This window comes from Psammomys obesus, unplaced genomic scaffold (assembly GCF_907164565.1).
Source record: "Psammomys obesus unplaced genomic scaffold, mPsaObe1.curated_primary_1811, whole genome shotgun sequence".
NCBI classification, from domain to species: domain Eukaryota; kingdom Metazoa; phylum Chordata; class Mammalia; order Rodentia; family Muridae; genus Psammomys; species Psammomys obesus.
Window position 1 is genome coordinate 4460308 of NW_026596466.1, and position 22789 is coordinate 4483096.

Genomic DNA, 22789 nt, shown 5'->3' on the forward strand with positions numbered 1-22789 from the left:
TTGGAGAGGATGTGGAGAAAGGGGAACCCTCCTCCATTGCTGGTGGGAAAGTAAACTTGTACAACCACTTTGGAAATCAATCTGGCATTTTCTCAGACAATTAGGAATAGCGCTTCCTCAAGATCCAGCTATACCACTCCTAGGCATATATCTAATATATGCTCAAGTACACAACAAGGACATTTGCTTAACCGTGTTTATAGCAGCTTTATTCTTAATAGCCAGAATCTGGAAACAACCCAGATGTCCCTCAGTGGAGGAAAGGATACAGAATTTGTGGTACATTTGCACAGTGGAATACTACTCAGCTATTAAAAACAAGGAAAGCATGAAATTTGCAGGCAAATGGTGGAAACTAGAAAATCTCCTAATTTTTAAAGCAAGTTTGTGATCTTTATCAGGCTGCATTGGTCGCTGTCCTGCGGTGCATGTGGCCTGTGGCTGGACAAGAACAGATGCTGACTCAGGGTTAAGGTCCTCACCCATGGTTTCCTCTTACTCGTGGTTTCCTCTCACGCCATCGGACCTGATGCCCCAGCTCCTGGTTCTGCAGCCTGCCCTAACATCTGGCCGCTGTGCCTTTGGGTCTGATACCAAGTCATTTGGCTCTTCTAAATTTGTGGCCCCAGCTTCTGTGTTTGATCCCGACTCCACATAAACGGATGTGGTGGTGCACACCTGTAAGTCCAGCACTTGGGAGGTAGAGGCAGGAGGCTCAGAAGTTTAAGGGCGTCTTTGGCTGCGAAGTGACCTGGAGGCCAGCTTGGACTGCTTGAGACCCTGTGTTAAAAAACAAACAAGCAAGCAAGCAAGCAAACAAGCAAGCAAAGAAACCAACCAAAAAGAAGTCTGGAAGCCATTTGGAAAGCCCATGGTATCTTTCCCCAAGATGGTACTGAGCACACAGCCTCTTCCCTCCCATCTCCCCACTCACTCTCCCATTAGTAACTATGAGGGCACCGGGGCCAAGTCTGTGTTTGCCACAGGACGTGCTGTGTAACAAGCACTCAGTCACTGGCACTCCGCTTCTCTGTCCGTGGAGATGCACACCTCCACCTGCCCTGTCATAAGTGGTCTCTGACTTTGCATCTTTTCTGCTGCTGTGAGTCTTTGTCTGTGTAGCCAGGGTAGATGGTGGAGTCTCTGTGATGGCTGATGGCCAGCTGCCTTCCTCCACTGAGACCTTTGTTGAGGTCCATGCTGGGGTGCATGTCCCTCCTATAGGCACTGGAATTGTGCCACAGTGTTAGTGTTGACAGTAATCCAGGGTCACCCTGCTGCCAGAAGTCTCTCCACTCTCACCCTCATCGCAGGCAGCCCAGGTTTGAGAAGAAGAAATCTAGAAATGGGTGAGTCACCTCCCTGGCGTGGGCTAAGTCAAGTCACCCTTTGGGACCTTGGTCTCCTTGAAGAGTGGCCCACAACTGTGAGCCCCAGTGCCAGTGGCGACTGCCGGGGACCCCAGAGGCCTCGTGTGCGCAGCTCTGTGCACTGTTTGCCAGCTGAAGGAGGTGCCTGCACTGGGGTGAGCAGTGCTGCCTTCCCAGCTTGGAGCAGAGGAGTCAGTTCACAAGAGCGTCTCCACATCTTGCCTGAGAACAGTGCACTGCCTGACTTGTCCCAGCCCCTCCAGACCAGTGGTTCTCAACCTTCCTAGTGTTGTGACCCTTAAAACAGTTCCTTATGTTGCGGTAATCGCAACCATAAAATTATTTCCATTGCTTGTTCATAACTGTAATTTCGCTACAGTTATAAATTGTAATGTAAATATCTGATATGGAGGATATCTAATATGCAACCCCTGTGAAACAGTTGTTTGACCCCCACAGGGGTCATGACCCATAGGTTGAGAACCACTGCTCCAGATGGAAGTCTGGTCATCAGGAAGAATAGCTAGGATTGAGCCGTGCAGTGGGAGGAGCCTAAGGTTGGGGAGACAGACAGGCAGTCAGAGAGGGAAGAGAAGGTTGTGATTTGGGCCAGCACTCTGAGGTGCCCAGCTGCCTGTGATGTCTCCTGATGCCAGCCGCTCAGCATTATAAAACTGAAATATTCCAAAATTGTCTGTTTCAGCCTCACAGGTAAGGGAAACAGAAGGTTGGAGGGGCCAGGCTGGTCATGGAGGGCATCAGCTGCAGTGAGTGCTGCAGGCCATGCCCTCGACCTTCCTCCTGAGTCCTTGGAATGTGCTTGAGAAGCAGTAACCCTGTGCTGGGCCAGAGGCCCTGTCATCGCCCCTCTACCCCCACACTTTGTCATCATGGACCTTGTTTCTCTCCTGTTCTCTGAGGATTCTGAGGGAGGGCCCTCTTACAGGACAGTCAGTCAGACTCCCTCACTTTGGACTGTTGGTGTGTTACCCCAGGAAGATCAGCTCTAATTGCTTTGCCCACAGAGTCACCCACACCGCTCCGTCCTGAGGAGTTGTGGCGTGGAAGCCCAGGGCTGGCTCCGGGTGGGTTCTGGGAATGCGTTCTACAGGTAGCGTAAATGAAGTGGAGTTTGTAATAGAGCCGCGTGAAGCCCCAGTGAGACGCTTTAGAAGTCTCAGTTGGTTCCCACTCCTTCCTACAAGAGGTGTGTAGAGCTTTCTCAGGAGGTTGGAATTGGAGGACACAGGCCTGCTGCTGGCAGGAGAGTGCTGGGGGCCCCCCTCTCCTGTTCCCTGCAGCTAGGGGCTGGCCAGGATGCTGTCAGGGGCAGTGGTTCAGGGAGAGAGGCTGGGCTGGGGTGTGTGTGGTGCCTCTGCTTTTCCTAGCCAGAAGGGAATAGGGAGCAGGTGGGACGTGGAGACACTCTCATTCTGTCCTTAGATTGAGTAGCTTCGGCCACACACAGGGAGCCAAATCATTGCCAGGTGCAGACACATGCCTGGCTGAGGTGGCTGTGGAACCTGCTGGCTGTTTCTAGTGGGGTGCTACTGAAGCTGGTCACCCACATGGTGGCCCAGTGGTCAGGGAGATGAGCCCATTTACGGAGACTTAAGAACTGGGCACAGCCCGAGGGCAGGCCGCCAGGCATTCTGGCTGCTGACTGGCCCTCAGAGTCTAGACTATTTGCTGAGGCCCACAGCCCTGTTGTCTCCAAGTCTGCCCGGTGCCGTGGCTGCTGGTCACCAACAGAAGTCGGTTTTTCTGCTCCCCATGCACGGTCTGACAAGCTTCCGATGTGTCCATGAGCACGTGTTGACAGCTTCCTGCACTGTTGAAAGGGTTGAGCTTCCGGCACCCTAGCCCTAGCCCACCCAGGAAGCGCAACACTTGGGAACAGACCAGGGACCTTGTTTAATCAGCTCTAATTGGCCTAAGTGAGCGGTGTGCTAATTCTAAATTAGCCTTATCTGCTCGTGAAAGAATCGAAGCAAGAAATGCGTTTGGTAACACTTTGTTAGCGCTTTGTTCAAGAGACTATATGAAAATTAATAGAATTGCATTTCGCTAAGATTATCTTCTCATTCCCTCGTCATCAGTGGGGCTGGCCTCACCCAATTAACCACATTTAATGAGCTTTCATGACTGTGAACACTTCTGTCCCCAGAGACGTTTCTCAGCACCCCTTGTTCAAACAACCACTGGGGCACATTCTCTTGTTTTTCTCCCCGCTTCCGCTGGTGTGGGGTGCAGAGCAGCCACCCCTGTGCTCCACCTGCCGCCTCTGGGTTCTTTCTCATAGTCAGTGTTCTGTGGACGCAGGGTCGGACACAGCAAGGCCTCTCGGCCGCAGTTGTGCTTAGAGCCCTCCCGCCTGACCTGTCTAGCACAGCATCAGCTGCTGTGAGGGTCCGGCAGGTGGGGAGGCTGGGTCGAGCCTGGAGGCCCAGTGCTGCCGCCAGGTGAGTGGCTGTCTGTCCTCAGACCCCTCCCTGGTCCACCTTTCCTCGTCTCTGTCATTAGTGATGATTCTAGTGCCCACATTAACTCGAAACTGTGGCTCTTGCACGCCACCCATGCCTGCCATCTGGCCGGGCCACGCGTTGCCTTCTCCTTTTCCTTTACACCCCTTCCCCAGCCTCCATGGGCGACACTGACGGTGGCCGGTCCTTCCAGACTTCTTGCTGGGACTTCTTGTGGTAGAAGAAAGTTGGTCTAATGTAGATGCCGTCGGCCCAGTTGCCTGCCGGTGTGCAGTGCACTTTTGAAGCCACAGATGCTTTCTACATAAAAAGTTTCACGCTAAGCGGGCATGGTGGTGCGGGCTGTAATCCCAGACTCAGGATGCTGAGGTAGGAGGATTACTGTGCGTTCAAGGCCAGCCCGGGCCCCATCACTGTTCTCTAAATGTGCTGTTTACAGATGAGGTCAGCAAGTCTGTGGACTCTGCAGGACAGGAAATGACTAGTCTCTTTGCCACCTCAGACGCAAACTCAGTGTTAGCTTTTACCTGGTTTTGACTTTCATTTTGATGGTTGCCCACACGTGTAACTGCTGTGGTTGGTGCCTTTTTGTTCACAGTGACACTGCTGGGTACGGTTCTCATTCTGACCTCTGAGATTGCCGCGTGGCTTCCCCTCCCCCTAATGGTGGGTGTTTGGGTGTCTCCCTACCCAGCAGGAGCGAACAATGCTGCCGTGAGTTTTCTGGTCCAGGGCCTGGGTTTCTGCCTGTTTGGGCACCCACAAGTACACTGCTCTTTTGGAGCTTCCTGAGTCGCAGCAGCGTTCAGCAGGCATTCACTTCCCTTGCTTCCTGCCCATGGATGCCGTGAGACCAGCTGCTGCAGCCTCCGGGCTGCCTTGACTTCCACACTGTGGTGGACAGCATCCTTGAACTGTGAGCCAGAAGGAACCTTTCTCCTTTCAGCTGCTTCTGTATTTATCTCAGAAACAGGAAAGAAAGGAAGGCAGTCACCAACACATAACTTGGATCCAATGTTTTCTTTGGCCTGTGGCCCTTCTCTGGGGTAATAGACATACCTTTATGACAGCCTCCCTGCCCCCACCCCCATCCCTGAAAATGGCACACAGAAAACCCCATTGCCCATTTGACTTGAAGATTCGTAAGGGTCTTGATACATTGTGGTCTCTAGCCTCTTGTTAAATAAGTGATTGCAGATATATTCCCCCCAGTCTGGTATTGACAAATTCTTTCACTTAATTGAAGTTTTTAATTTCACTGGACTCTAATCTGTTTTCAGATTCCTCTGTGATAGTTATTTGTGCTTTAGAAGCCTTTGCTGTTGCCTGTGCCTTCAGTTAATGTGGTTTTATCTGCGGTAGAGTCACTTTCATATTCCTGTGACTACATTCCTGGCTGAAGCAATTTGAACGGGGAAGGATTTAACGTTTCTGTGGATAAGGCCCATCACGCCTTGGAATGCATGACGGCTGTGGCTCGCAGCTGCTCACATCACAGTGGTAGGCAGGAAGCAGAGAGCTTGGGACAGAAGCAGAGGTGGATATCACCTTCGTAGTCTGCCTCCAGCAACCCTCTTCTGCTAAGGAGGCCACAGTCCTCAAAGTTCCACACTCTCTGAAGACAGTGCTGCCAGCTAGAGTCCCAGGGCTGTCTCTTCAGCCTGTGTTGGAGCAGGGAAGGTGGAGTCAGGTATCAAGAAGGGTGGCAGAAGCAATAGAGGCAGCAGCAGAGTAGATTCGCTCACCAGCAAGAGTCAGCAGGGAGCAGGCAGACAGCAACAGCCCATCTCAGGGACCCTTATGTGTGTGTTAGTGGGTACTTTTCTGTTGCTGGAAAGAAAGATTTGTTCTGGCTTTTGTTCCAGAGGGAAATAGTCCATCATGGTGAAGAAGGCAGGGAATGGTAGCAGGAATGGTAGGAAGTTGGTGGATTACATTTTCACCCACACCCAGGAAGCAGAGAGCAAGCACTGGAAGTAGGGTGAGGCTGTGAAAGTCCAAACCTGTCTCTGGGGTCACACTTCCTCCATTAAGGCTCCACCCAGTAAAGATCCCACAACCTCCCCAAACAATGCTACCAGCTGGGGCCTAAGTGTTCAAATACAGAAGCCTATGGGGGACATTCCTCATTCAATCCACCACATTGAGCCACTGCCAGAGGCACCGTCTACTCGGGGAGGTCCTCCCTCTTAGTTAATCCATCCAGGAAATGCCCTGCAGACTTGCCCGGCGTCACATGATTCCAGATCCCGTCAGGTTGGCAGTCACTGTATCTTGCACTAAGTGTCACTTCTACCTAGTTGTGCTGCAAGGATGAGAATTTTAACTGACTACCGTTCTGATGCTGCAGCAGTGGGGCCTGAGCCCAGGGCCTTGCTCAGCAGGCCTGTACCACTGAGCTGCAGCCCCAGTCCTCCTGTGCTTTATTTAGAGACAGGCTCATCAACTCACCCAGGCTGCCCTCGCTTGCCCTGCTGCCCGGCAGCTCCTGAACTTTGGCTCTTCCTTCTTGAGTGTGGAACTAGGCTCTGTTTATCCTTGATGATCTTGCTCTGGCCCAGCTGCGTGGCTAAACTTACTTACGTTAGTAATCCTTTGTAGATTAAGTCGGATTATCTGTTCACAGTTATGGCGTGTGCTGGCAATCCCGTCACCTTCTTTCTTTTCTTGCTTTGCTCCACTTCTGAGAAGCTCAAAGAAGCTGATTTGAACAGAGGGTTAGTGGCAGAGTGTCTCTGCCTGCCAGTCCCAGCTAAGCCGGCAGCACATAGCTGTTAGAGTTCACACTGTCCACGAGAGGAAACCCAGCCACTCAGCAGGCTCTCCAGTCTTCATGTGCTAGGAGGCACTTTGGAGATTCTCTTTGAACATTTACTTTATTTTATTCGTTATTTGTATGCATGTATGTGTTGGAAGCACCCTGCTGTTTGAGGTTGCAGTTCTCCCAGTCCAGGTAGCTATTCGGAGCTCCGCATTAAGGTGCGGGACTCCCTCTCCCCAGCAGGGCCTCCTGCTCTCTGCCTGACTTCATCTGGAGAGTGTCTCTAGACACAGACTCCCCTGACCACATTTGATATCTGGGCTTTGACACAGCTAGCTGTGCCCTCCCCAGGCCTATAAGGTAATTAGGTACTGTGTTACCGTTCATATGATAGGACCATGTTTAATGCAAATCAAGCATCCTTGAAGTGCCTAGTTTCAACTACTTATGTGCACCTATTCCTAGAGCCCCCAACCCACTCCCCAAGAATAACGTAGCCTTTGTTCTGTGGAATTGAGGTCGAACTAGCTCCCTGACGTGGTTCCCGGAGTGTCTGATCTCTGTTGTGCTCGCCAGCTTTCCGCGCTCTGTGCCTCGTCTTCTGCCCCTCTGCCCCCATGGGCTACTGGGAAACAGCCCCCCAGGCAGGAGGAGAAGCACATGTATGTATATGTTTGGCGGTATCATCTATGCATGCCATATAACATTCATGTGGAAGTCGGAAGACAATCCGAGCGTTGGATCTCTCCTTCCACCATGGAATGACGGGGGTGGGGAGGGGTCCTCAGGTCATCAGCTTCTCTGACAAGGGCTTTGGCCAGCTGGGCCATCTCACTGGCCCTAAATAGAGGCTTTTTTTTCTTGTGTTGTTTCCATGGTGAATAGGTATCAATTTTAAGCAAATGTTTTTTCTGCAAATATTGAGAGTGTATGATTTCTCTTATTTATTCTGTTAATGTGGATTAGCTTTCTGACTTTTCAAACATGGAGCTGCACAGACATCCCAGGGCGAAGCAACTCTCCCCTGCCGGTCGTGCGTTGCTCTTCAGCCTTGTGTTTGCTCAGCCGTCCAGCTGAGTTCTGGCTGAATGACGACTGGAAAGGCTGGCCTGTAGGTTCCTGTCAGGCCTTGTGCTGTGGGTTTTCTGGAATAGTCTGTGAGACTGGTGCTTACTTCTTCCCTAATGGTCCGATGGGAAGGACCAACGTGTAAGCTACTGCTGGGCTGTAAGTTTGAGCCACCTGCACGCCTCTTCCCACCCCTTCTCTGCAGTCACACAGTCACATGTCTGTGGATTTAGGTGGATGCCAGGGAGCTGCACTTGAGGCATGGAGCCATCGCTAGCATCAATGCTTAAATCATTCTTTGTGTGTGAGTGTGCTGGTGTACGTGTCCAGGACATGTGTGAGTGCGTGCATGTGAAGGTTAGAGGGTATCTCCTCTAGTTGCTCCTCAGCTCTAAAGGGAAGATTTATTGTTGTTTATGTGTATATGCGTGTGTTTCTGTATGCATACTTTACACGCGTTCAGATGCCTGCAGAGTTCAGGAGAGTAGAACTGCAGGAGTCTGTGAGCTGGCCAACACGGGTGCTGGGAACTGAGCTCGGGTCTTCTGCAGGAGCAGCCAGTGCTCTTCACCTCCCAGCGGTTTCTTCAGCTTCCACCTTGGTTTCTCAGAGTCTCTCATGAAGCCTCGCTGTTTGCATGCGTGCTTGGGATCCTAGCCAGGTCCTCGAGTGTGTAGCAAGTATGCTACCGACCGAGTCGTCAGCACATGTGTATGAGTGTTTCCCCCGAATGCATGTCTGTGCACCAACAGCCACAAGAAGAACTCGGAACCAAAGTCACAGATGGTTGTGAGCCTCTGGTGATGCTGGGAACCCTGCAAGAGCAGCCACTGCTCTCACCCACTGAACTGCCACTGTGTCCTCCTCTCCCGGCGCTTTTTATATTCTTCTGCTGTGTACTGCTTCCTGCTCTCTCTTATTTGGCAATCTGTGTTTCTTTATTAATTTCATCCAGGGTTTATTAATTTTTTTAAAGATTTAAAAAATGTTAAATTATGTGAATATCTGGCTCTGTGGGTAGGTAAATGTGAGTGGAGGATCCTGTAGAGGCCAGAGGTGGTACCAGGTACTCCTGGAGCTGTGGTTACGCAGGTGTGAGCCACCGATGGCGATGCTAAGAGCCAGGCAGGTCCTAGGATACTCAGGTTCTGTGCATGGCAGTGAGTGCTCTTAACTCTGAGCCGCCTCTTGAGCCTAAGGGCTTATGACTTTTATTTGTCATTTGAATGAGTCAGCCTTTGGCTTTATTAATTCTCTGGAATATTTATTCTGTATTACTCGTTTTCTTTTCATATTGCTCCCTCCTGTCTGGTGTTAATTTGTGTTGGAATAGGAGTTGTGTATGTAGCTGGTTGAGTCTCATTCTTTCTTCTCTTTGGGTGTCTGCTCTTAAGGCTGTAATTTAGTTACATGCTGTGTGTTTTATATATTGTATTTTACTCATTGTGTTAAACAGCCTTCCATCATGATAACAGATTGCTAAGATCATCATCATTTTTTTTTATGAAAAAAAAAATACTTATTTGGCAATTCCTTGCTAAAATGGTTTATGGTTTTGCACTGTGGCCAGTCCAGACATACTGGGCAAGCATGTGGTAAGGTCAAGCCGTTGACCTCCAGGTCCTGGAGCGAGAGATGGCCAGGAATAGCCTGGCATCTCACAGTCTCCTTCAGCGTTACACCCGCAGGGACCTCACCTCCCTTCACTCGCCCCCACCTCCTGAAGGTCGAGCTAGTTCTAAGTGGCACCACAGACTGGGTACCAAGCCTTCCATATATGGGCCTTTGGGGACACTCATGAAGCAAACCCTGAAACTTTGCAGATTGGAGTATTTATCTATTTCCATTGTGATTTTTTTTTTTTTCAATTTGATCAGTGGGTTGTTCACAAATAGATTTCTTACTTTCAAACCACCTGCTGGGCTTTTAGCTCTTGGATTACTGAATTCTACTATAATCTCCTTGTCCTCAATTATGCTTTGAGCGATATCAGACTTTTGAAATTTATCAAGATACATGGCATACAGGGTCGTCCCAGCACTATGGAGAGCAAAGCAAGAGGCTCTTTGTGAGCCTGAGGATAAAGGTCATAAAGACCCACTTCATGGCCTCGAGTTAGACCTCATGGAGGTGTGTTTGGGAAGCATCTGTGCCCACGTGCTTGACCTGCAGCTGTTGGGCATCGACTGCTAATGCTGGCGTCGGTGGCAAGGTGCTCAGTTTGGCTTCTCCGAGTCCCCAAGGAGCTTCCCCGGGTTCGGTTCTGTGTGGACTGCCTGTCTGTCCCTTTAGCTTGGTGAGTTAGCATACTGTGTCTGTATATGCTGAGTGAAAAGTGGAGTCTTCTGGCGAGTCTTCCTTTTCTTCCAAGCAACTCATCTTTGCCTGTGGATTTTTCCAGTGATTAATTCTCTAGAGGCGATCAGCTTCCATGTTTATATCTGCACCCTTTGCTCTTCCCACTCTCATTTGAAACTTCATTATTTGGTTATAAACATTTCTCTTGTAAGTGGAATATAGGTCTGGTTGTTTTATTCAGTCAGACAATGTTTTTTTGTAAAGCTGAAATATTTACTTTAGTTTTCCTTTGTGTAAAGAGAAATATATTTCTCTGTGAATGAATCAGAGAGAACCCAAGGTCTTACACATGAAAGGTAAGTACTCTACCACTGAGCCACACCCCAGCCCCTCACTGGGGGATTCTAGTCAAGTGGCTGTACCACTGTAGCCATATACAAGCCCCTCTGCTGCTGAGCCAAGCCTTTGCTGGAGGATGCTGGGCAGGGACTCTACAGCTGAGCTATGTCCTCAGTTTAACACATTTGCATTTCAGTTATTTATCTTACAGTCACTTTTTGTCCGTGCTTCCCCCTTCCCTTTTTGTACTTTGCCATAGAATAAACTTCCCCTTCTGTTTTCTCTGTCCTCATTATCCTGGGCACCTGGTGTGCTTTTATGTGATTTTCTTAGTGGTTCCACTGCTGATGAGAGGAGAGGCTGTTATTATCAAAGTCTGGTGGAATTAGTACATCCCTCTCCTCCCTGCCTTGAGCCATTTGCTCCTGCTTTGTTCCTGAGCCATAGGCTCACAGACATGGTATGAAGATGGAGACACACTGGCACACTCACCAAACACCGTGCACACTTACCTAGAGATTCAGAAAGCCCCTGCGCAAAGAAACAAAACAAAACACCAACCGTATGGCTCAGGCTGGTCTTTACATCCTATCGAGCCAAGGCTAACCTTGAACTTCTGGTCCTTCTGCTTCTGCCTCCTGGGTTGAGATTATAGCTGTGTAGCACAGGACTGTACTGCTGTTTATATGTGTGAACTTGGCAGTTGTCCTTACTAGCTTGCTTTACTGTGGTCCCTTGGTTAGAATCAGTGAACCAGTATGTGCCTCATGCGTCAGTAAATTCATGGGGAACTGACACAGGGCGGCAGTCCCTTCCTGACAGTGAGGCCTTCAGTAAGAGGTCGGGAGTCTGTGTTAAGGAGCTAACAGCTCAGCTTGGAGCCAAACTGGTTTCTGTGTGTGTGGGTACAGAGACCGACACCTTCCTCAGTACATGGCTGGGCAGGGCACTGGGGTGGGTCCAGGCCCACAGGGATGTCTTGCTGGCTCGGTCACAGCACTACTGTGCTCTGTGTTTCACAGGAAGAGCAGAGCAGCACTCGGTGTTATTGGAGCCGTGGGCTTTTGGTAGCTGCTCCCATACAAGGACTTGTCTGCCTCTTGTGGACTCTAGCTGTACCTGCTTTGTGTCAGCACTCTTAGTGTTCTGATGGGTGTGGCTCTTCTTGGCGTGCGTGTGTGCAGCACACACAGAGGCCGGGGGACACTGTCAGGTGGCAGTCTTCACTTTCTGATGTTTGGGCCATGCTGTGTCCTCCTGCCTGCTGCTCTGAGCTACGTGAGGATTCCCCCATGTCCCCCTCCCAGCTCTGGGATCACAATGTCTGCTTTATATGGGTCCTGGGTATTCAAAGTTGGGTCTTCACACTGGCCCAGCAAGTGCGCTGCCCACTGAACCATCTCCCCCACCCTCAGCCCTTGGCTAAACTTTCAAAGTTTTCCACCTTGATTGTTTAGCAGTCTAGCCCTCATTTTGCATTTCCTGGTTTCTGTATGAATTTTATGGATTTTCACTAATTTGTGTTCTGGCCATTATTGTTCTTCCTTCCTTCTTTTCCTTCCTTCCTTCCTTCCTTCCTTCCTTCCTTCCTTCCTTCCTTCCTTCCTCTCTCTTTTTTCTTCCCTCCCTCCCTCCCTCCCTCCCTCCCTCCCTCCCTCCCTCTCTCCCTCCCTTCCCCCCTTTCTTTTGCTTTGGGCTCATGTTGTTCTCCTTTGCATAGTTTCTCTCCTAGAAGCTTAGGTGATTTTGATCTTTGTAAAACACGCATTGTGAGTTTGCCTCGGAACCCAGCATGTGTTATGTTCCACAACTTTCAGTCAAGTTGTGGCCTTCTGATTGTTCCAGACCATTGTTGAGTTTCTCTTGAGTTGGTCCTTTGCCTGCATTGAGTAGAAAGAAGGGCTTTGCTAATTCCTATTTGGGGATCTCCACCCCCAGCTGTTTTATGACCACCAGCATCATTCTCTTCTCTATTTCCTGTGCTGTTATTGCTGTTATTTCTGGCCCCAGAGTGCTGCTTTGTGAATGGTCCCTGTGAGCTTGGGGACAGCATGAGTTCTGCTGCCGCGAATGACGCACTCTGTCACTGTCAGGCTGGGTGATGGATGACACAGTTTGGGTCACTGGTGTTCTTACTGATTTTCCGTCTATTTCAGATAGAGAGGTGTTGAAGTCTGACATGTACTAGGCCTTATCTGTCTCTCTCCGCATTTTGATCTGTTTGTGCTCTGTGTGTCTTGCCACCCTCATAGCAGTGAGTTGGTATGGAGGCTGGGCGTCTTTTCCTGTCTAGTGACCCCTTTAAGACCAAGTAGAACCAGGGCAGGCTTCTTTCTTGTGCTCTTCCCGGGTCCATTTGACATCCAAAAACGTAGTGTGTGTGTCTGTGTGTGTTCATGTGAATTGCAGGTGCCTGTGGAGGCCAGAAGAGGGCATTGATTCCCCTAGGACTGGAGCTATAGAGAGGGTTGTGGGATGGCCTTCGTGGGTGCTGGGAACCAAATTCAGGTCCTTTGTAAGAACAGGAAGTGCTCTTAACTGCCGAGCCATCTCTCTAGCCCAGTGGCTCTCAACCTTCCTAATGTCCTTTAATACAGCTCCTCATGCTGTAGTGACCTCCAACCATGAAATTATTTCATTGCTACCTCGTAACTATAATTTTGCTACTGTTATGAATCATAATGTAAACGTGTGTGCATTCTGATGGTCTTAGGTGAGCCCTGTGAAAAGGTCATTCAGTCCGCAAGGGGTCACAGCCCTCAGGTTGAGAACTGCTGCTCTAACCCCTCCCACTGTCTCTTAATTGGAGTTAGTGTGGTAGATCTTTCTCCATTTACCCTTAATACATGTGTCTTTTTGTTCAAAGACCACTTCTTGCAGACAGCATATAATTAGGTCTTGTTTTTTTAGTGTACTCTGACAGTGTCTTCCAAATGGCCTGCTCAGATTAATTGGTGTGCTTAGATCATCCACATTTAAAATGATCGTTGACATAGTTTGTTTTATATCCCATGTTTGTTTCCATTTTGTGCTTGGTCAGTGCTCTTTGTTTCCTTTCTCTGTATCCTCCACTTCATCTGCCTTGTTTGGTGTTAATTGCATATCTCTTATCATTCAGTTTCTTCCCCACTCTGGCAGCACATGAATAAGGCCGCTTCCCTCTCCCCCTGTACTGGCTTGGCCACAGCCACAGCCCCTCACTGGGGGATTCTCGGCAGGGGCTCTACCACTGAGCCACACCCAGCCCCTCACTGGGGGATTCCAAGCAGTTGCTCCTATACTATGTCATGCTTCAGCCCTGGGTAGTGGTGGGATCGAGGGAATTCTAGACAAGCCCTGTACTTTGGAGCCACACCCTCATTGTTACACCTTGCAGTTCACTTATTACTTTTTTTTTTTTTTTTTTTTTTTTTTGAGACAGGGCTTCTCTGTGTAGCCTTGGCTGTCCTGGACTCAGTTTGTAGACCAGGCTTGCCTCAAACTCATAGAGATCTATTTGCTTCTGCCTCCCTGAGTGCTGGGATTAAAGGCTTGTGCTACCAGGCTCAGCTTTACATTTTATTTTAAGAGAAGATCTTATTAAGTTTTCCAGGCTGGCTATGACCTTCCTCTGTGTATCAGGCTGTTCTTGAACTTGATGTCTTTCTGCTTTATTCTCCAGGGTAATGGAATGGCAGGCCTTCATTACTAGGTGTGGCTGGTTTTGTTTTAGTGGTTACTTAAATGTTGCTCAGGCATTTAGTAATAATCAGTCAAGGGCTGACAGCATTCAGTCACTCTGTAGGTAAGGGATGATCTTCTACTCTCTGGACCATCCTTACTATCCACCCAGGGGCACTAATGTGCTGACTTTAAAGGTTTACTTTTATCATTGTGTGTGTGTGTGTGTGTGTGTGTGTGTGTAGTTATGTGTATGTGTGTGTAGTGGGTGCCTGGGGAAGCCAGAAAAGGGCATCATATTCCCAGAATTTGGAGTTAGAGATGGTTGTGAGCCGCCCAGCCTAGGTTCTGGGGCTTGCATTCTGGTCCTCTGGAGGAGCAGGCAATCTGTACTCCTGACTGCTGAACCATCTCTGCAGCCTCTGGGAGATGAATGCAGCCCAAGGAGAGTCCTCGATTTATCTTGTCCTGTTCCATAAAGGACGCCCCTCCCTTTGTGGCGCTGGGGCTCCTGACGCTCCTGTGGGGCAGGCCTGATGCTGGTGCAGGGCCCTGGGCCACAATCTCCTTTCCCTTCCCGGTCACCTGGTGGGGGCTCTTCAGAGTTCAGTGTTCGAGTCTCCTTCACACTGTGATGCTTCCAGAAGATACAAGTTGTTCTCGTATCTTCTGTTTGTTTATGTGTGGGCTCATTGGTGTGTGATGGTCAGAGCACAACTTTCAGAAGTCGCTTTTCTCCTTGCATCAGGGTCTCTGCTGGGTTTCTCCAGCGCTGGCTGGTCCATGGGCTCCTGGGGCAGCCCCCCACGTCTGCCCCCCATTTTTATCACCAACAGTGCTGATTACAAACATTCGTCACTGCCTCCAGTGTTTCTGCCTTCGTTCTAAGGAATTGCGTTCTGGACTGTTGGGCTTGCACAACAGACTGCAGAGGCACTGTGCCAGCCCTCTCATTTTATCTTTATATCATCATGCTTCTCTTAGGAAGTTTTTTTAACCCCTGCTTGCTGGAAATACAGAGTGTTTTCTTCTTTTTCACAAATGTGGTAGATATTGTTCACAATCTTGCCAGAACTGATTCTCAGGAAAACCATTTTTTGTTTTCTGAAGTAGCTCTGAATGATTCTTCATTTGGAATTTGTGTTCTGTGTCACAGCACTTGCTAATTTTTTAAACTGTTACAGTTTTTAAAAATTATTTATTACTATTATCATCATTGTTGTTTAGCTGTCCCTTGAATATCTGTGAGTGGCTAACAGCCTACGTTGTTTTGAGACAGTCTCTTACTGGTTTGCTGTGTTCCCCGCAGGCTAGGCTAGCCCCACTATTCGGTTCTAGGGTTTGAATCAGATCCTCACGTTTGTGTGGAAAGTGTCATATCAGCCACATTCAGGTTAGAATTTTTCAGGTCAGCCTTTGTTTTCCATGTCTAACCCCTGGCTGTCAACTGGACTTGTCATTGATGGACATTGACATCTGCCATCTGTCATTGGAGGCTTTACATTTCCAGGCTGGCACTGCCCACTTTCTCATCAGCAGGTCATGTGGTTCTGGTGAATCGAGCCTTTGATTGTTGCACAGTGAGCCTTTCTGTCTGGTGGCTCTCCGCCCCGGGCACCGGTGGCAGGGGTCATGGGAGTGGCAGCCACTCACCCGAGGTGAGCCTTGGCCCTCAGCCGGGTCTTGTTGCGTGTTGGTGGCGCGGCCACCCTCCCTCCCTGCTGCCTTCACTGTCGTTTGTTTCCTGGATGTACTCTGCAGTGGACACTTGTGTCTCTTACCCAGTGTGAGCTTTGTCTTTTACTCAGCATGTTTAGTTTGTCCTCATTGTTTATTCTTCCCATACGAGATTCTGTATTCCAATTTAGTTCTTTAGATGTACCATTTAAAAATATCATAGTTACAGTTTGCTCCCATTGTTTTGAATTTATTGATGTTTTCCCTCAGGCCCTCCCCTTTCTCCCTGCATAGCTTCTGTAGCGCAGCCACTGTCTCTTCACCCCCGCTGGAAAGGATTTATCCCACTGGCTTCCACCGTACGGTCTGGGCTTGGAGTGACTGTCTTAACTGGAGAGCTCAAGGCCTGGCAGTAGTGCAGGAGGCCACAGAGATGAGTCTCATCAGGCTCCACGGATCCCAAAGGCCTAGGGGGTCCCTGGAGAATCATGGTTCTTCAGTCCGTGTTGGGAGGACTGCAACCTCAGACAGCAGGGCCCTTCCAGCAGCTCTGAGAGAGGTGCTGGGGAGAGTGGCCAGGGAGCAGGGCTGACATTCCTGGCGTTGGGTGGACTTCAGCCGCGCCCGGTGCTGGGAGGTCATCAGAACAGCTCTTTGCAGTCTGAAGGCTCATGATTTACTTTTTGCTTAAGAAAGCCTTGTGGAGTGAGTAAGAGTTGAGTGGAGGAGCCCAGATAAGGAGAGAGGTCGTGGGGGCAGCGGAAGGACCACAGGAGATACCCTCAGAGAGCGCCCATGCATAGAGGCCCTCGGAGGTGTTTCAGACAGAACTTCGATGTGTGGGTGGCCCAATGAGTCAGCACTGCCAGGGGGGCTGGGAGGGGAAGAGGAGAGAAGAGAGGAGAGGAGCGGGAAGGGGAGGGGAGGGGAGGGGAGTGAGGGAAAAGGGACATGCCTCCACTGAATGTAGGCTCTGTGCCAGCTGCTTCTGCAAGAGGGAGGGGCCTCTGGATCTAGGGAGAGACCCTGTGGCAGCAACCAACCCAGTTCCCCTTTAGTGGGGGTGGGAAGTGACAAGCAGGAGTGTTTGACACAGGCACAGCAGCTGTGACGAGAGAGAGTAGAGGGCAGCGACACACCCAGGCAGCCAGACTGACTTGGAGGGTGTGGCCTGAGTCCAGAGCTTCCTGCAGAGGGCTGTATGTGAACTCAGCCACTTCGCCTCTTCACTTTACAGCCCAGTCTCTTGAGGCGCAGGGAGGCTGACCATATTCTTCAGTGCACAGAGCAAACTGACATCCTGCCAACGCTGGCCTTGTGGTGGTTTTGGCCCGAGAGAGACTGCACAATAACAGCTTTTTCCCACAGAGTGCCAGAGGCTGGTTCAGAGTTATCCCTGGAGGCGGGCTGTGTGGACGTCTGAATGAGAGCTGTGCCCTGTAAGCTCGTGTGTCTGAACCTTTGGTCCTGGCTGGTGGCACTGTTTGGGGAGGTTCTGGGGCCTTTAGGGGAGGAAGCCTTGCTGAGGCTTTGAGGGTGTAGAGCTTTGCCCCACTTCCACTCCTCTGGAACCTTAAGCCAAACCAAATCCTTTCTTCCATAGTTGCTTTTGGATGTGGTGTTTCATCGCAGCAACAGAAAGCAACTAATGTGTGGTCTCTATGTTTTGCTCTCTGGCAAGGCCTTCTGGGAACTACCCACACTGCCCTCTGACCAAGATATGCTTCTTTGCATGCCCCAGGTGCAGCCTGTCTGCTGTGGTTACCTGTGGCAGCCTGCTGTCTCTTAGCACTCTGGCCGCCGGTCTGCTCTTGCATCCTCTGCCCTAAGGCTGTACTGTTATGACTACCATGAGTTTAAGTGGGGTCTTGTCTGTGCCAAATGACAGACCAGTGAGCACGTACTGGGGGATCAAAGACGAGTGACAGGGCTTCCACTGCCACAGTGACAGTTACATAGAGCTGTCTCGGGCCATCCAGGCCCTTCCCAGGAGTGCTTCCTGCACCCCGTGTTTGCTGTTGTTTATCCTGTAATGCTCACTGCCCCACACCCCCTGGCTGTCTGTGTCCATCCTAAATGCTCTCATGGGGGAAGGACATTGTCAGGAGGCTCAGGTTCCGGAAGGCAGTGATTTGAAGTTCCTCGGTCCTAAGACAAGTGACTGCACTTTTGTGCCTCGGTTTCCCTTTTAGAAAACAACTATGAAGTCCTGGCCTTGGAATTCTTCACTGGTTTTTTGGGGCAGTGCTTTTTTTTTTTTTTTTTTTTTTTTTTAATTTCCAGATTGAAACAGTCACCTGGGGAGGGAGGGAGAGAGGGAGGAGGCAGGAGGCTCAGGTGAGAGATGTGGGGTTGTGGCTCCTCAAGCTCACAAGAGACATGTCTCAAGACTACCCATTGCTGTATAAACAGGAAGTATTTTCTGGTGAGTGTAGGAGACCCTGGTGTAGCTGCCTGCAGGTTGGGCAGGGAGTCTAAGGCCTCTGTGGGGTCATCTGCCTGCTTGGGTGAGTGTTTTGGTGATACAGCTGCCCCTGGTCCTCAGTGCTTCTATAAATGAACCCACTAAACTTATACAGTTTTCCACTCTGACATAGATGGAGGCCTTTCTTTGGGTCTGTATTCCCTCTCTCTAGCGAGGAGTGAACTGAAAACATTCGTGCTACATAGCTTTAGTTATCCTTCCTCTGTCCCCACCCCCTTCTCCCTGTGGGGTTGGTTGATGCCTGTGCATGTATGTTTGTGTAGGGGGTCCATGTAGGTCACGTGACAACTTGGTGAACTCAGCTCCCCCCTACTACCGTTCGAGTCCTAGAAATCAAAGTCAGATCTTCAGATTTGGCTGCAAACGTTACTGTAGAGCTATCTCGGCAGCCCTACCTTGCTTTTTCTCTGGATGAGGCCTGTGGCTCTCCGATGGGTCTAACCTGCCTGACAGCCAGCCCTGGGAGAGTCCTGTTGCCACATCACCAGTAGTGCTATAACAAGCACGCCCCATCACATGTGGCTTTCTACATGGGTTCTGGGAACCGAACTTAGCTCCTTAAACTTGTACAGCAAGCACTACCCACTGAGCCATCTCCCCAGCCCCTCTATATTTCAGGACACCATCAGGTATTTCACTGTAATGTCACCATGGCTCTCTGACAGCTAGAATGGCCACTGGCCTCTCCTGCCCCTGAGAGGCACTACCCAGGAAGCCAACTACCATCTCCTGCTGTCTCTGGTGTTGGGGGCTCCATCCTAAGCTGATGGCGTCCTCAGTGAGACTGTCGGCTCGAACTCTCCTTGCCATTAATTACGTGGTGAGCAAGTCTGCTTGCTTTCAAACAGGATTGTTCTGTACCCAAGGAGAAGCACTCAGTGGAAAATACCATTTTGTTTGGTACTTGGCAAGCAGGTCTTTGGGGCTCTGTGGGCACCACCCAGGCGCCTGTTTGTGCTGCAATGAATCGCCTGTGCCCGGTCAAGTGGAGCCGAGGGGAGAGTGGCAGCACTCATTAAAGAGCCGTTGCCCAGTCGCACTGCACAGCACCTCACAGTGACAGCCGTTCCCTGAAAAGACACAAACAACAAACTTCTCGAGCTCTATTTTTCTTCCCCGCCAGCCTGGAGACACTCGAGGAAAGAAGCCCAGCGAAAGGCGGCAGCGGGGAGATTTACCGATCAATAAAAGAGACAATTACAGTTTGTTGATGAAAGGAAATCCCCCGCCCGGCCCCTCGTGGCATCGACACTCTGCTAATGATAACTTGGGTAACCAGCTCAAGACGATAAAAGTCAATGGGAAGATATAGGATTTCAATAAAGTTATGGCACTTCATAAACCTTCCCGAGGAAACAGATCGCCCCAACCAGTGGCCAGTTCCAGCTGGATTCAGAACTTTAATTTCTCACTTATTGAATTTTTTGGCATTCACTAATTATGAATTCTATGCTGGGGTGATAACTATGTCCCTGGTTTGGGAGGGAAGAGACCCCAGACAAGACTTTGGAGGCCCACAGGCTGAGGGGAGGTTTTGTGGGGTACTCTCTTCATCCCAGTACCCCAACACTCTCAAACTAGGGGGTTTAAGAATAGGAAGTGTTAGTGCTGAGGGTAGCTAAGTTTGGGCGACAGAGGCGGGGCTTCATCCTCATGGGAAAGTCCTTGGTGGCCGCGGGGTTGCTCCTGGTGCCTGCATAGTCTGAGCGAGCTGGTCCATGGCAGTCACTATTCCCCCCTGAGAATCTTCTAGTATGGACAGACCTCACAGGTCTCACGGGAAGGAGCCACTGGCCAGGGACATAGACCGAGGCTGTGCTGGGCCACTCTTTTCTAGGGTGTGTGGGTAGGAGCCATAGCAGCCATGTGCTGGCCTTGTACTAGGACAGCATTTGCCAATGGTGCTAAAATCCTATTGTTTTCATGCGTACCGGTTGTCTGCAGGACAGCTCACTGGACACTTTGTCCCCAGCAGTATTGATTCACACAGCTGCCCTTGTGACCAGTTTCTTTCTGGGGGAGGATTTGAGACTTGGGGTGACCAGATGGCTGCAGAGCAGAGCTGGGGTTGGAAGCTGCGCCTTGCAGAAGGAACCATCCCCTCTTCCTGAGCTGTGCTGGCCCCAGCATCCTCACAGCTACATGAATGGGCAGAGCTGAAGCAGAAGGTGCCAAGCTCATCAGCAGGGGTACCCCAGGTTCCACTTAGAGGCACAGAGCTGGGCTTGCCCAGACCTGCAGGATGAAGAGCCTTGTCACCTTCCCCAAGGTGGTGTTGAAGCTGGGTTCTGGCACACCTGGACTTCCAAGGAAGGATTTGCCACCACAACTTGTGCGCCCCATGGAACTCTCAGAAGGTGACATCAGGTGTGGGTGTTCCCCAGCCTGGGCCTGGGATTTGGGGGCTGGGTCTCCTCTACCTAGGAGTGATAGCTGTGTCTAGAGGAGTCCAGTGGCCCTGTAGGTTTGGGGCCATACTTAAAAACTCCAGTCATGGGGTAAGAGAGAATGTAATGAGCAGCCCTGGGGAGGCGAGGCTCCCGAACAATGCTGAACCCCATATGTGGCCCTCGGAGTATCTTGGCTCCCCACTCAGGGCAGGTTGCGTCCTTGCTAGCAGGATGGAGGATATTTCCCTTCAGCCCCTGTGACAGGTCTTTCTAGCATTCTTGGGGACCTTGGGTCCCAGGCTTCAGCATCTCTCTACCGCTAGCTTTCTAATTCAGGCTGTCAACCCGAGGATCTGTAGTGTGCAGAGACTAGCTGAGGAGGGTTAGCCACAACTCCAGCTGTCACACTCATTCCGTGCTGAGTGGGAAGCAGCAGTGCTGGACATGGCCGGACAGGCTGGTAGCCTCACGTATCTGTGAGTTCTCTGTGGAGGTGAGGGACCCAGCTGGGTCCACAGATATTTCTGAACCCTCAGTGTCTGGGCATAAGGACAGAGCCAAGAGTTTTGAGTATCTTCTCAGGAAGGGCTGGTCCTCACTCACCAGCCTTGTTTTCTTGCTCTGAGTGTCACTGGTCAGAAGTCACGGTAAGTTAGTGTCCACCCTGGCATGGTTGAAAGGCGTGCCCCAGCATGGTTGGAGTGAGTACCCTGGCATGGTTGGAAGGAGTACCCCGGCATGGTTGGAAGGTGTGCCCTGGCATGGTTGGAGTGAGTGCCCTGGCATGGTTGGAAGGACTGCCCCGGCATGGTTGGAAGGAGTGCTGCTGGCAGGGTCGGCTCCTTTGATCACTGACCCCGTGCAACTGAGTCTAGCACTCGCCCACTTGAGCCTCTTGCAGGCTCTTTGGAAGTGTGTGCTGCGGGCAGATGGAAGCAGGCCAGAGTCCTGAGCTTTTTGAGTATCATGTGCAGGAACTCTGAAGCTCCCATTGCTATAGTCCCCCAAGCTACCTCGCACGCTATACCCACCCTGACCTGACCATCCATTGTCCACAGGAGCGAGACGGCATGCGTGCCATCCTGGGATCCTACGACAGTGAGCTAACGCAGGCTGAGTACTCACCCCAGCTGACACAGCGCATGTGGGAGGCCGAGGACATGGTTCAGAAGGTGCATGCCCACAGCTCGGAGATGGAGGTAGGTGCTCGCCATGGGCAAGTGGGGACCATGTTGGGGCAGCCATGGGGGATATTTTCGTATGTGCCCTACTTTACTTGTTATATGGCACTTGGTGGTCGGAGGATTCCAGGCAGCCCCAGCCAGCAGAGGTGGGTGTCATGGAGGTTCAGGGTGAGACAAGGCCTCTGCCATGTTGTTGTCAGGTGCCTTGAGGACAATCTGTGCCGTGAAGCCATGTGGTCCTTGTGGCAGACTGCTTCCCTTGCTGCGTGTTCCTGTCTAGGGGATGGTACAGTGTCTTCCAAGCAGTGTGTGACTTCTTGTCTCTCCCTGTCACCACCTGCAGCATTTGAGTCCTCTGTGAAGTCTCACGCTGCTTTGGTGGGGTGAGGGGAGAGAAAATGTCCCATTTTAAAGAAGAGACTTAACTCTTTGGCCCCTGTAGGCTGCTAGGTCCTGGGAACCAGTGAGAACTTCACTTGGCCTCTCTTTCCTGGATGGCCTGTGCCAATGCAGGACTCCTGCCTGCCAAATGCTGGCATTCCCTGGGGCAGGGCTTCACTGAAAACCATCCTGGCCACACCTGCCCTCTCTCCAACAGAGATGGGGAGGTTTGCCTAGTTCTCTGGAGAGGCTGTAGGAGCATACAGGACGAGGCAGGATGCTGCCTGTCAGGAGGACCACACGGCCATACCTCCAGATGATGCCTGTGCCCCTTTCTCAGTTGTATCTCTGAGCTTGACTGTGGCTGTGACCCTAGAAGCAGGACTGTTTATTGCCCACATTTTAATGACAAGCATGCTGAAGCCCAGAAGGCCCGGGACTAAGCCCAAGCCACCTGTGGACAAAGCTGGGTCCACTCTGCAGCACTGCCCACCGTCACAGCGTCCTGTCAGGGCCTTGCCACACTCTGCGGCCCCTCAGCTCTCTTGGTCTTGATGTTAAGCACCTCTTCAGCTGGTCCTTGACCTTGGCATGATGTAGACACACAGAGAGGTGCTGCTGGTGCCAGTCTTTCTGTGCAGGCAGCTCGGGCCTCACCCAGCCAGTGCTCCTGGCTATCTACCTGGAAAAGTG

At 50.8% G+C, this 22789-nt stretch overlaps 1 protein-coding gene across 5 annotated transcripts in view; it reads left to right on the forward strand.

Annotated features, from left to right (window-relative positions):
* Mad1l1 (mitotic arrest deficient 1 like 1) overlaps positions 1-22789 on the forward strand; it is a 299318-nt gene that overhangs the window by 145876 nt on the left and 130653 nt on the right. For 3 of the 5 annotated variants that reach the window (XM_055598665.1, XM_055598664.1, XM_055598666.1), the window contains one exon: positions 21590-21730. In XM_055598665.1, the coding sequence (XP_055454640.1) occupies positions 21590-21730 (141 nt within the window). Of the gene's footprint in view, positions 1-20178; positions 20509-21589; positions 21731-22789 lie in introns of those variants that run through there. The other 2 variants (XM_055598668.1, XM_055598667.1) reach the window with 2 other exon arrangements.